The 13,020-nt window shown below is 51.9% G+C and overlaps 1 protein-coding gene across 1 annotated transcript in view; it reads left to right on the forward strand.

Annotated features, from left to right (window-relative positions):
* The window catches only part of LOC143805196 (ficolin-1-B-like), a 113,858-nt gene that overhangs the window by 81,568 nt on the left and 19,270 nt on the right, over positions 1 to 13,020 (forward strand). Inside the window, exons 12-13 of the mRNA XM_077284174.1 lie at positions 458 to 587; positions 1,030 to 1,164. Coding sequence (XP_077140289.1) covers positions 458 to 587; positions 1,030 to 1,164 — 265 coding nt within the window. The remainder of the gene's footprint in view (positions 1 to 457; positions 588 to 1,029; positions 1,165 to 13,020) is intronic.

The raw sequence follows: 13,020 nt of genomic DNA on the forward strand, positions 1-13,020 counted from the left end.
AGGAGAACTACATGGCACGAGACAATTAGTCATCTTGTAATAAAATCCTACTGATAAAACAGTGATTTTTATTGCAACAACAGCAAGCAGCCCAGTAAGTAACACATCGTTGGAATCGGGGTCTCTGCCCTTACGTCAGGCTGCTCTCTGAATAAACAGATTCCCTTTAAATCCAAAAAAAAGGCTTTTATTCAGTAGACAAACATGGTAAAATGGGATATTCCAAGTTTACCATCTTGAGTCTTTTCCTTTTGCCATTTTATGTCATTTCTTTAGTGATGCCCCATATGCCCCATTTCCGATTCATACATATACTAATGACAGTCATAAAGACAATCTACACTTTGGTTTTCCCGGGACCGTTCTGCTCTGTCCAGTTCTAGTTTGAGAAGTGAGAGAATATGAGGAAATTGCATTTTGAGGACGAGAAGATGAATAAATCCAAGTTTCCTTCCAGGTGTTTCAGAGACGAGTTGACGGTTCGATAGATTTCTACCAGGATTGGGAAACTTACAAAAGAGGATTTGGTAATCAACTCACCGAGTTCTGGTTGGGCAACGAGAATATTCACCGTCTTACATCCGGAGGTAGAGATCATGTCCTGGTGATGGTATCACTGCCGCCGTCATTGTAGTTTTCAGCGATAACAGCAGTCGTACTGTTAGTAAATGTCGCCGGTGATGACCATAGTGGTCTCTAATGCCCCCTGACACAGGGAATAGTAAGGGTATATTGCTGTCATTCTGGGTTTCCCATTCTCTGTAGCCAATCCAGATTAAATTGAGCACCAGAGACTTCTGACCATCTGATTATTGAAGAAACAATGGCTGATGATGACTGCAGGATTTCAAAGAAATTGTCCGTCAGCACAACCCTACTGACCGGGTTATCTCAGATGGGCCGATCTTTAGATTGAAGTCACGTGGGCACAGAGCTGAACGGTGGCGGCCATAATAATTACATTTTAGAAATCCATTGAAATGTTGTCCACGGGATACCCACATCACGGTCTGATGTTTCCTCCTATAGGTAGCTTTCAGCTCCGGGTGGATTTACAGGATTTTGACAATAATCGAACTTACGCCACATACTCAGATTTCAGTATTAATGGAGAAGGAGATTTCTACAGGTTGAAGCTTGGTAAATTCATTGCTGGTACCGCAGGTAAGAGAAGCAGATGCTCTGGAATTTAACAACTTTTGTGCCCTACCTTAACAATACCCATAATGCAAAAAAGAGATAGCAAATTATGAAAATTTAGCCCTTGTGTGTCTGTTGTGTCCAAAATGGAGCTAGATGTTAAGGATGATAAGCCATAAAGTGATATATAGTGATTATATGTTATCGATTCCCCAACATTTCAGGAAGGTTCACCAGGTGAAAGATCCACTTTTTCATATTGTTCAGTCTTTAGTAATTTTTCATTATCGCCCAAAGTATATGAAAGATGAAATGCCGGAATCTCTTACACAGAGGAAATGCTGTGTCAAAGATCACACACGTGAAGCTTGGAGAATGCTCGTTATTAGATTATATCAGTCATATATTTTTTCGCCCCAAAGCTACAAATGTCGACAAGTCAGATATCGAGAGAGCAAGGGAGAGGCCCTGATATGGAGACGATGGTCCGTGCACATAGTATTATGATAACGCTCACAATGTCACTTACTAGGCTACGTTCACATTAGCGTTGTGTGACGCAGCGTCGGGCGCCGCTGCGTCGCCGCATGCGTCATGCACCCCTATATTTAACATGGGGGCGCATGGACATGCGTTGCATTTGCGTTTTGTGACGCATGCGTCGCTGCGGCGCACGCGTCAGGGCGCACAGGACGCAGCAAGTTGCATTTTTTGTGCGTCCAAAATCAAGCAAAAAAAGGACGCATGCGTCACAAAACGCTACGTTGTGCATGCGTTCACATTTGCGTTGTGCGTTGCGTCGCCGACGCTGCGGCGCACAACGCAAATGTGAACGTAGCCTAAGAATGTGACCAGCACATAAGAGGACTTAGGCTGCAACTTATAGGGACACAGGGCCCATCACTGGAGATATATGACTGTCACTTATAGGGACACAGAGCCCATCACTGGAGATACGTGACTGTCACTTATAGGGACACTGACCCCAACACTGGAGATATAGGACTGTCACTTATAGGGACACTGACCCCAACACTGGAGATACATGACTGTCACTTACAGGGACACTGACCCCAACACTGGAGATACGTGACTGTCACTTATAAGGACACAGAGTCCATCACTGGAGATACGTGACTGTCACTTATAGGGACACAGAGCCCAACACTGGAGATACATGACTGTCACTTATAGGGACACAGAGCCCAACACTGGAGATACGCGACTGTCACTTATAGGGACACAGAGCCCAACACTCGAGATACGTGACTGTCACTTATAGGGACAGTGACTCCAACACTGGAGATACGTGACTGCCACTTATAGGGACACTGAGCCCAACACTGGAGTTACGTTACTGTCACTTATAGGGACACTGAGCCCAACACTGGAGATATATGACTGTCACTTATAGGGACACTGAGCCCAACACTGGAGTTACGTGACTGTCACTTATAGGAACACTGAGCCCAACACTGGAGATACGCGACTGTCACTTATAGGGACACTGAGCCCAACACTGGAGTTACGTTACTGTCACTTATAGGGACACTGAGCCCAACACTGGAGATATATGACTGTCACTTATAGGGACACTGAGCCCAACACTGGAGTTACGTGACTGTCACTTATAGGAACACTGAGCCCAACACTGGAGATACGCGACTGTCACTTATAGGGACACTGAGCCCAACACTGGAGTTACGTGACTGTCACTTATAGGGACACTGAGCCGAACACTGGAGATACGTGACTGTCACTTATAGGGACACTGAGCCCAACACTGGAGATACGTGACTGTCACTTATAGGGACACAGAGCCCAACACTGGAGATACGTGACTGTCACTTATAGGGACACTGAGCCCAACACTGGAGATACGTGACTGTCACTTATAGGGACACAGAGCCCAACACTGGAGATACGTGACTGTCACTTATAGGGACACTGAGCCCAACACTGGAGATACGTGACTGTCACTTATAGGGACACAGAGCCCAACACTGGAGATACGTGACTGTCACTTATAGGGACACTGACTCCAACACTGGAGATACGTGACTGTCACTTATAGGGACACTGAGCCCAACACTGGAGATACGTGACTGTCACTTATAGGGACACTGAGCCCAACACTGGAGATACGCGACTGTCACTTATAGGGACACAGAGCCCAACACTGGAGATACGCGACTGTCACTTATAGGGACACAGAGCCCAACACTGGAGATACGCGACTGTCACTTATAGGGACACAGAGCCCAACACTGGAGATACGCGACTGTCACTTATAGGGACACTGACTCCAACACTGGAGATACGTGACTGCCACTTATAGGGACACTGACTCCAACACTGGAGATACGTGACTGTCACTTATAGGGACACAGACCCCAACACTGGAGATACGTGACTGTCACTTATAGGGACACTGAGCCCAACACTGGAGATACGTGACTGTCACTTATAGGGGCACAGAGCCCAACACTGGAGATACGTGACTGTCACTTATAGGGACACTGAGCCCAACACTGGAGATACGTGACTGTCACTTATAGGGACACAGAGCCCAACACTGGAGATACGTGACTGTCACTTATAGGGACACTGACTCCAACACTGGAGATACGTGACTGTCACTTATAGGGACACAGAGCCCAACACTGGAGATACGTGACTGTCACTTATAGGGACACTGACCCCAACACTGGAGATACGTGACTGTCACTTATAGGGACACAGAGCCCAACACTGGAGATACGTGACTGTCACTTATAGGGACACTGACTCCAACACTGGAGATACGTGACTGCCACTTATAGGGACACTGACTCCAACACTGGAGATACGTGACTGTCACTTATAGGGACACAGACCCCAACACTGGAGATACGTGACTGTCACTTATAGGGACACTGAGCCCAACACTGGAGATACGTGACTGTCACTTATAGGGACACAGAGCCCAACACTGGAGATATGTGACTGTCACTTATAGGGACACTGAGCCCAACACTGGAGATACGTGACTGTCACTTATAGGGACACAGAGCCCAACACTGGAGATACGTGACTGTCACTTATAGGGACACTGACTCCAACACTGGAGATACGTGACTGTCACTTATAGGGACACTGACTCCAACACTGGGGATACGTGACTGTCACTTATAGGGACACTGAGCCCATCACTGGAGATACGTGACTGTCACTTATAGGGACACAGAGCCCAACACTGGAGATACGTGACTGTCACTTATAGGGACACAGAGCCCATCACTGGGGATACGTGACTGTCACTTATAGGGACACTGAGCCCATCACTGGAGATACATGACTGTCACTTATAGGGACACAGAGCCCAACACTGGAGATACGTGACTGTCACTTATAGGGACACTGAGCCCAACACTGGAGATACGTGAATATCACTTATAGGGACACTGAGCCCAACACTAGAGATACGCGACTGTCACTTATAGGGACACAGAGCCCAACACTGGAGTTACGTGACTATCACTTATAGGGACACTGAGCCCAACACTGGAGATACGTGACTGTCACTTATAGGGGCACAGAGCCCAACACTGGAGTTACGTGACTATCACTTATAGGGACACTGAGCCCAACACTGGAGTTACGTTACTGTCACTTATAGGGACACTGAGCCCAACACTGGAGATATATGACTGCCACTTATAGGGACACTGAGCCCAACACTGGAGATACGTGACTGTCACTTATAGGGACACTGAGCCCAACACTGGAGTTACGTGACTGTCACTTATAGGGACACTGAGCCCAACACTGGAGATACGTGACTGTCACTTATAGGGACACTGAGCCCAACACTGGAGATACGTGACTGTCACTTATAGGGACACAGAGCCCAACACTGGAGATACGTGACTGTCACTTATAGGGACACTGAGCCCAACACTGGAGATACGTGACTGTCACTTATAGGGACACTGAGCTCAACACTGGAGTTACGTGACTGTCACTTATAGGGACACTGAGCCCAACACTGGAGATACGTGACTGTCACTTATAGGGACACAGAGCCCAACACTGGAGATACGTGACTGTCACTTATAGGGACACTGATCCCAACACTGGAGATACGTGACTGTCACTTATAGGGACAGAGAGCCCAACACTGGAGATACGTGACTGTCACTTATAGGGACACTGACTCCAACACTGGAGATACGTGACTGCCACTTATAGGGACACTGACTCCAACACTGGAGATACGTGACTGTCACTTATAGGGACACAGACCCCAACACTGGAGATACGTGACTGTCACTTATAGGGACACTGAGCCCAACACTGGAGATACGTGACTGTCACTTATAGGGACACAGAGCCCAACACTGGAGATATGTGACTGTCACTTATAGGGACACTGAGCCCAACACTGGAGATACGTGACTGTCACTTATAGGGACACAGAGCCCAACACTAGAGATACGCGACTGTCACTTATAGGGACACAGAGCCCAACACTGGAGTTACGTGACTATCACTTATAGGGACACTGAGCCCAACACTGGAGATACGTGACTGTCACTTATAGGGGCACAGAGCCCAACACTGGAGTTACGTGACTATCACTTATAGGGACACTGAGCCCAACACTGGAGATACGTGACTGTCACTTATAGGGGCACAGAGCCCAACACTGGAGATACGTGACTGTCACTTATAGGGACACTGAGCCCAACACTGGAGATACGTGACTGTCACTTATAGGGACACTGACTCCAACACTGGAGATACGTGACTGTCACTTATAGGGACACAGAGCCCAACACTGGAGATACGTGACTGTCACTTATAGGGACACTGACCCCAACACTGGAGATACGTGACTGTCACTTATAGGGACACAGAGCCCAACACTGGAGATACGTGACTGTCACTTATAGGGACACTGACTCCAACACTGGAGATACGTGACTGCCACTTATAGGGACACTGACTCCAACACTGGAGATACGTGACTGTCACTTATAGGGACACAGACCCCAACACTGGAGATACGTGACTGTCACTTATAGGGACACTGAGCCCAACACTGGAGATACGCGACTGTCACTTATAGGGACACAGAGCCCATCACTGGAGATACAAGACTGTCACTTATAGGGACACTAAGCCCAACACTGGAGATACATGACTGTCACTTATAGGGACACAGAGCCCATCACTGGGGATACGTGACTGTCACTTATAGGGACACTGAGCCCATCACTGGAGATACGTGACTGTCACTTATAGAGACACAGAGCCCAACACTGGAGATACGTGACTGTCACTTATAGGGACACTGAGCCCAACACAGGAGATACGTGACTGTCACTTATAGGGACACAGAGCCCATCACTGGGGATACGTGACTGTCACTTATAGGGACACTGAGCCCATCACTGGAGATACGTGACTGTCACTTATAGGGACACAGAGCCCAACACTGGAGATACGTGACTGTCACTTATAGGGACACTGAGCCCAACACTGGAGATACGTGAATATCACTTATAGGGACACTGAGCCCAACACTGGAGTTACATTACTGTCACTTATAGGGACACTGAGCCCAACACTGGAGATACGTGACTGTCACTTATAGGGGCACAGAGCCCAACACTGGAGATACGTGACTGTCACTTATAGGGACACTGAGCCCAACACTGGAGTTACGTTACTGTCACTTATAGAGACACTGAGCCCAACACTGGAGATATATGACTGTCACTTATAGGGACACTGAGCCCAACACTGGAGTTACGTGACTGTCACTTATAGGAACACTGAGCCCAACACTGGAGATACGCGACTGTCACTTATAGGGATACTGAGCCTGTGAAGAAAGCCCCTGTTCCTTCCACGTCACCAATCCGTGACGTCACTACACAGGCACAGCTCTCCGGCGCCCCCTTTGTCTCTCAGGTCAGTAAGGGAACTGCACCTAGAGCAAATGGCCGCCGGAATGACTGCCCTGTTACCCACACTGGGTATTCTAAGATTCGCAATCAGAGTAAAAGGATCAGCCCAAAATTAATTTATGATTTAATTGCCTTAAGGGCGCACTAGGTAATTACAAGAAATATACAATCACAATATATCAAGAGTTACAGTCAGAGTACAATATAACAACAATGATACAAGGCTTAAGGTATAAAGCTGGAGGTCACTTTACCAGGTTAGAGGTCGCTTGTGGAAGCCGGGGGGCGCAGCGTTCCGCAGGTCCAAAACTTTAGTTGCCGGGCAGCCCCCAGAAAGCGTGTGCTTGCCCCCTCTGGCTGGCGTATGCCCTGTTTCTTAGCTGGTCATCTTCTGAGTGTCACCCACTCTCCACATGGTCCAGCTCTTAACCCTGCCGTGTCCCTCCCCCTGTAGCTGGGTGGGCTTAGCAATCTCCACCCCTCTGCCTCCCTGCAAGATTTATTCCAATATCTAATAAATGGGATAACTGCTCTCAGGATGATCGGATCAGCCCACGGGCAGTACCAGCGCCTGTGGTTTGTTCTGCCGGTCGTACTGGGATCAAACCTGGACCCATTCGGTCCCTGTGGGAGGCTGATCTCTATATCTCGGGTTTCAGACCTCCCACGGATACCGGAGTCGCACTATTAGATGCACCATTTCTTTAGGACGAGGGGAATATTTTTTATGAGCCGGTACCTCGGACGATGCGTCCATAATTCACGATTCCATGTCAGAGACGGTTCGGCTGGACGACCATACTAGATGTGTATCCAGTGGCTACTTGACATGCGTGCTTTAATTAAGCCCCCATGCATTTCCAAGCCCCCTGCTGGTGTGGTTTCCTCCCTGAGCTTTGAAGTACCTTCTGCAATCTACACTGAGCTCAGCCAATTACCATACTAATAGGCACTATGTTCATTAGAAAAGGTGGGGGCCAGGAGCACTCCTCTCTGCAGACCTGTGACCAGGAGACAAAATGGAGTCACGCCAATCTGTGTTAGTATGCCCGTCCAAGATGGCGGCTGTTCCCTCATCACACCTCCCTGCTTTAGAGGGCGCTAGGGGGCATCACATTCCTGTGTTCCCCCGTGCGCCCTTCCGCACTTTCTCCTTGCCGGGACAACCCATCAGCATTACCATGGTCTCTGCCCCCTCCTCTGTCTCTCTCCGAGGCTGTCTCTGCCTCCTCCTCTGTCTCTCTGAGGCAGTCTCTGCCTCCTCCTCTGTCTCTCTCTGAGGCTGTCTCTGCCCCCTCCTCTCTCTCTGAGGCTGTCCCTGCCCCCTCCTCTCTGTCTCTGAAGCTGTCCCTGCCTCCTCCTCTGTCCCTCTCTGAGGCTGTCTCTGCCTCTCCCTCTCTCTTTCTGAGGCTGTCCCTGCCTCCTCCTCTGTCTCTCTCTGAGGCTGTCTCTGCCTCCTTCTCTCTTTCCCTGAGGCTGTCCCTGCCTCCTCTGTCCCTCTCTGAGGCTGTCTCTGCCTCTCCCTCTCTCTTTCTGAGGCTGTCCCTGCCTCCTCCTCTGTCTCTCTCTGAGGCTGTCTCTGCCTCCTCCTCTCTGTCTCTGAGGCTGTCCCTGCCTCCTCCTCTGTCCCTCTCTGAGGCTGTCTCTGCCTCTCCCTCTCTCTCTGAGGCTGTCTCTGCCTCCTTCTCTCTTTCCCTGAGGCAGTCTCTGCCTCCTCCTCTGTCTCTCTCTGAGGCTGTCTCTGCCTCCTCCTCTCTGTCTCTGAGGCTGTCCCTGCCTCCTCCTCTGTCCCTCTCTGAGGCTGTCTCTGCCTCCTTCTCTCTTTCCCTGAGGCTGTCCCTGCCTCCTCCTCTGTCCCTCTCTGAGGCTGTCTCTGCCTCTCCCTCTCTCTTTCTGAGGCTGTCCCTGCCTCCTCCTCTGTCTCTCTCTGAGGCTGTCTCTGCCTCCTCCTCTCTGTCTCTGAGGCTGTCCCTGCCTCCTCCTCTGTCCCTCTCTGAGGCTGTCTCTGCCTCTCCCTCTCTCTCTGAGGCTGTCTCTGCCTCCTTCTCTCTTTCCCTGAGGCAGTCTCTGCCTCCTCCTCTGTCTCTCTCTGAGGCTGTTTCTGCCCCCTCCTCCCCCTTTCTGAGCGGATAGGGTAGCCCTAACTGTCGGTCCCTGGGCCACGCCTCCGGTGAACCCTGCTGGACCGTTACCTGGAACAGCCATCCCTGGTCCCAGACCACCTGCTCGCGGTCTGACTCCCCAGGAGGCTGTGCCGCCTGCTCCTTGAGAGCTTTCAGGCTAGCATCAGCTTCCAACGCTGCCTGAAATCCCTGACTCGATGTGGCGAGAATGGACGACACTGCCACATCCGCTGTCAGCTCCCCGGGATCTGTCTCCTGGCCGCTGTCTGACTCGGCCGCCACTTGGTCAGAGAGGGGGAAGCCGTCGGACCTCTGCAAGGCTCCTTGGGCTCCGGCGCTCCCACTCCTGGTGACAGCGGCCACGACCGCTGTGCCCATGGGTAGCGCCTGCTTCCCCCCGGCTCCTGACCAAGTCGCCGGGTCAGGCAGACTTCCCTGCCCTCCTGACATCCCGGGTGTGGGGAACTCCTGCCCTGGGGTCTTACCTGGTGGCTCCTCTCCTGGGACGCCTCCTCCCCCCATGGCCTGTTCCTCTTCCTGCAGGGGCCCTAGACTCAGCAGGCTGGATTCACTTAGGGGCCCTACACTGCCCATAGCAGCCCCTCCCTCCACCTCTGTGCTCTCCCCTACAGTCTCCTCACCTGTCCTCCCTGTGAGCCCTGTGTGTGTGGTGTCAGTGTATGGATTACCCTCAGGTTTCAATCCCTCCTCCACTGTTGGAGGCACATTCAACACATCAACATTCACAGTAGAGTCATGACATTCTTGGGGAGCCGAACTTGGGGGTTCAGTGGCCACATACTGAGACACTATCCGCCCCAAATCGGTCCCAAGTAATACATTGGCAGGAATATTTGACGTTACTCCCACCTCCCGCACTCCCCTCCCGGCGCCCCAGTCCAAAAACACCTTGGCGACAGGCAGCGCTGGTTCCACGCCTCCAATTCCGGAGACGGAAAGGGTTTTTCCCGGTACCAAGTCTTGAGGGGACACCACCTCAGGACGTACCAGGGTTCGTTCAGCGCCTGTGTCCCGCAGTCCCATGACCGCTGAGCGGCCGATAGTGACGGGTTGGTAATTGTCCAGGGACCTCCCACCACCCCCTCCCACACATAAAACAGTGGACGGTTCCAGGGACAGGGATGGGGCCTTAAGACGCTGGGGACATGCAGACTTGAAGTGTCCCAGCTGGTTGCAGTGATGACAACGTCTGGGTTCTGCGCCTGGCCTGGAGAGGGCAGCAGGGGGGTACACCCCTTGCACTCTGGGGGCTGGGGAAACAGGGGCAGGATTGGGCTTACCCCCTCTCCAGGTGCTGCTGGCAGGCTTCTTCGGCTCAGGCACCCTGTTATTGGCATACTCGTCTGCCAGGGCGGCTGTAGCAGAAGCCCCCTTCGGTTTCTGGTCACGAAGGAACTGCTGGAGGTCCTCTGAGCAGTTCCACAAAAACTGCTCCGTGACGAACAGTTCCTGGACCTCCTGGCGGGTGGCGAGCGCTAGACCCGAGGTCCAGTGCTCTGCAGCTCTCAGCAACGCCCGCATGTGGTCGGTCCAGGTGTCCTTTGGGCCCCGCTGCAGGCTCCGGAACTTCTTGCGGTAGGACTCCGGGGTGAGGTTGTAGTGCTGGATCAGGGCCCGCTTGATGCTGCTGTAGTCCTGCTCCTCCCCGGCAGGTAAGTCCCCCAAAACTTCCAGGGACTTACCCCTCAAACGGGGGGTCAGGTATCTTGCCCACTGATCCGGGGCCAGATGGTGTTGAAGGCAGGTCCTTTCAAAGGCCAGCAAAAAGGAATCCAGGTCTCCATCCTTCTCAAGCAGAGGGAAGTCCTCGGCCCGGACTTTGGAAACCCTGGACTCTGGTGGTGCTGGGGCGTCCAACGGGAGCCCGTGTTGAGCCATCTCCAGTCGGTGCTGGCGCTCCGCTGCTCTCTCTGCCGCCGCTTGCTCCGCTGCCCGCTCTGCAGCTTTCTCTGCCCGCTCCGCTGCCTCACGGCGTTCTGCACGCTCGGCCTCCGCTTGCTCCGCTGCCCGCTCTGCAGCTTTCTCTGCCCGCTCCGCTGCCTCACGGCGTTCTGCACGCTCGGCCTCCGCTGCTTTCTCTGCAGCTGCCATGAGTCTCATATAGGCGTCTTCATTACCCTCCTCGAGACGTGCCACTGCCGCTGCAACAAGGGTCGCTGATGTGGACAGGCTGGGGCGGGTAGGTGGTGGGTAGTCCCTTGCCGGACTAAGCACAGGTGGCTGGCTCCTTGGGGAGTCTGGGCTGAGCTCCCCCTCGCCTTGAACAGTACCATCCACCACCACCTCCTCCTCGACCATAGCACTGGCCTGCGCCCTCACTGCACTCCTGGTGCCCTCTGCCATCTTTGGAACCTCTGGTTACTGACACAGCTGTAACCCTGACCTTGCACACAACTTATTATATTTACACTCTGACCGTCTAGTGCTGGGCTGACCTTAAGACCCCAGCAGCGAAAGTTACCACTGGTAGTCTTTAGTGTCTGGGAGTAGGGGTCCCACGCACACTATTACTCTGATCCCACGTACGCTGCCACCACTGTGAAGGAAGCCCCTGTTCCTTCCACGTCACCAATCCGTGACGTCACTACACAGGCACAGCTCTCCGGCGCCCCCTTTGTCTCTCAGGTCAGTAAGGGAACTGCACCTAGAGCAAATGGCCGCCGGAATGACTGCCCTGTTACCCACACTGGGTATTCTAAGATTCGCAATCAGAGTAAAAGGATCAGCCCAAAATTAATTTATGATTTAATTGCCTTAAGGGCGCACTAGGTAATTACAATCACAATATATCAAGAGTTACAGTCAGAGTACAATATAACAACAATGATACAAGGCTTAAGGTATAAAGCTGGAGGTCACTTTACCAGGTTAGAGGTCGCTTGTGGAAGCCGGGGGGCGCAGCGTTCCGCAGGTCCAAAACTTTAGTTGCCGGGCAGCCCCCAGAAAGCGTGTGCTTGCCCCCTCTGGCTGGCGTATGCCCTGTTTCTTAGCTGGTCATCTTCTGAGTGTCACCCACTCTCCACATGGTCCAGCTCTTAACCCTGCCGTGTCCCTCCCCCTGTAGCTGGGTGGGCTTAGCAATCTCCACCCCTCTGCCTCCCTGCAAGATTTATTCCAATATCTAATAAATGGGATAACTGCTCTCAGGATGATCGGATCAGCCCACGGGCAGTACCAGCGCCTGTGGTTTGTTCTGCCGGTCGTACTGGGATCAAACCTGGACCCATTCGGTCCCTGTGGGAGGCTGATCTCTATATCTCGGGTTTCAGACCTCCCACGGATACCGGAGTCGCACTATTAGATGCACCATTTCTTTAGGACGAGGGGAATATTTTTTATGAGCCGGTACCTCGGACGATGCGTCCATAATTCACGATTCCATGTCAGAGACGGTTCGGCTGGACGACCATACTAGATGTGTATCCAGTGGCTACTTGACATGCGTGCTTTAATTAAGCCCCCATGCATTTCCAAGCCCCCTGCTGGTGTGGTTTCCTCCCTGAGCTTTGAAGTACCTTCTGCAATCTACACTGAGCTCAGCCAATTACCATACTAATAAGCACTATGTTCATTAGAAAAGGTGGGGGCCAGGAGCACTCCTCTCTGCAGACCTGTGACCAGGAGACAAAATGGAGTCACGCCAATCTGTGTTAGTATGCCCGTCCAAGATGGCGGCTGTTCCCTCATCACAGAGCCCAACACTGGAGTTACGTGACTGTCACTTATAGGGACACTGAGCCCAACACTGGAGATATATGACTGTCACTTATAGGGACACAGAG

The sequence above is a fragment of the Ranitomeya variabilis genome, chromosome 2 (genome assembly GCF_051348905.1).
Source record: "Ranitomeya variabilis isolate aRanVar5 chromosome 2, aRanVar5.hap1, whole genome shotgun sequence".
Lineage (NCBI taxonomy): Eukaryota > Metazoa > Chordata > Amphibia > Anura > Dendrobatidae > Ranitomeya > Ranitomeya variabilis.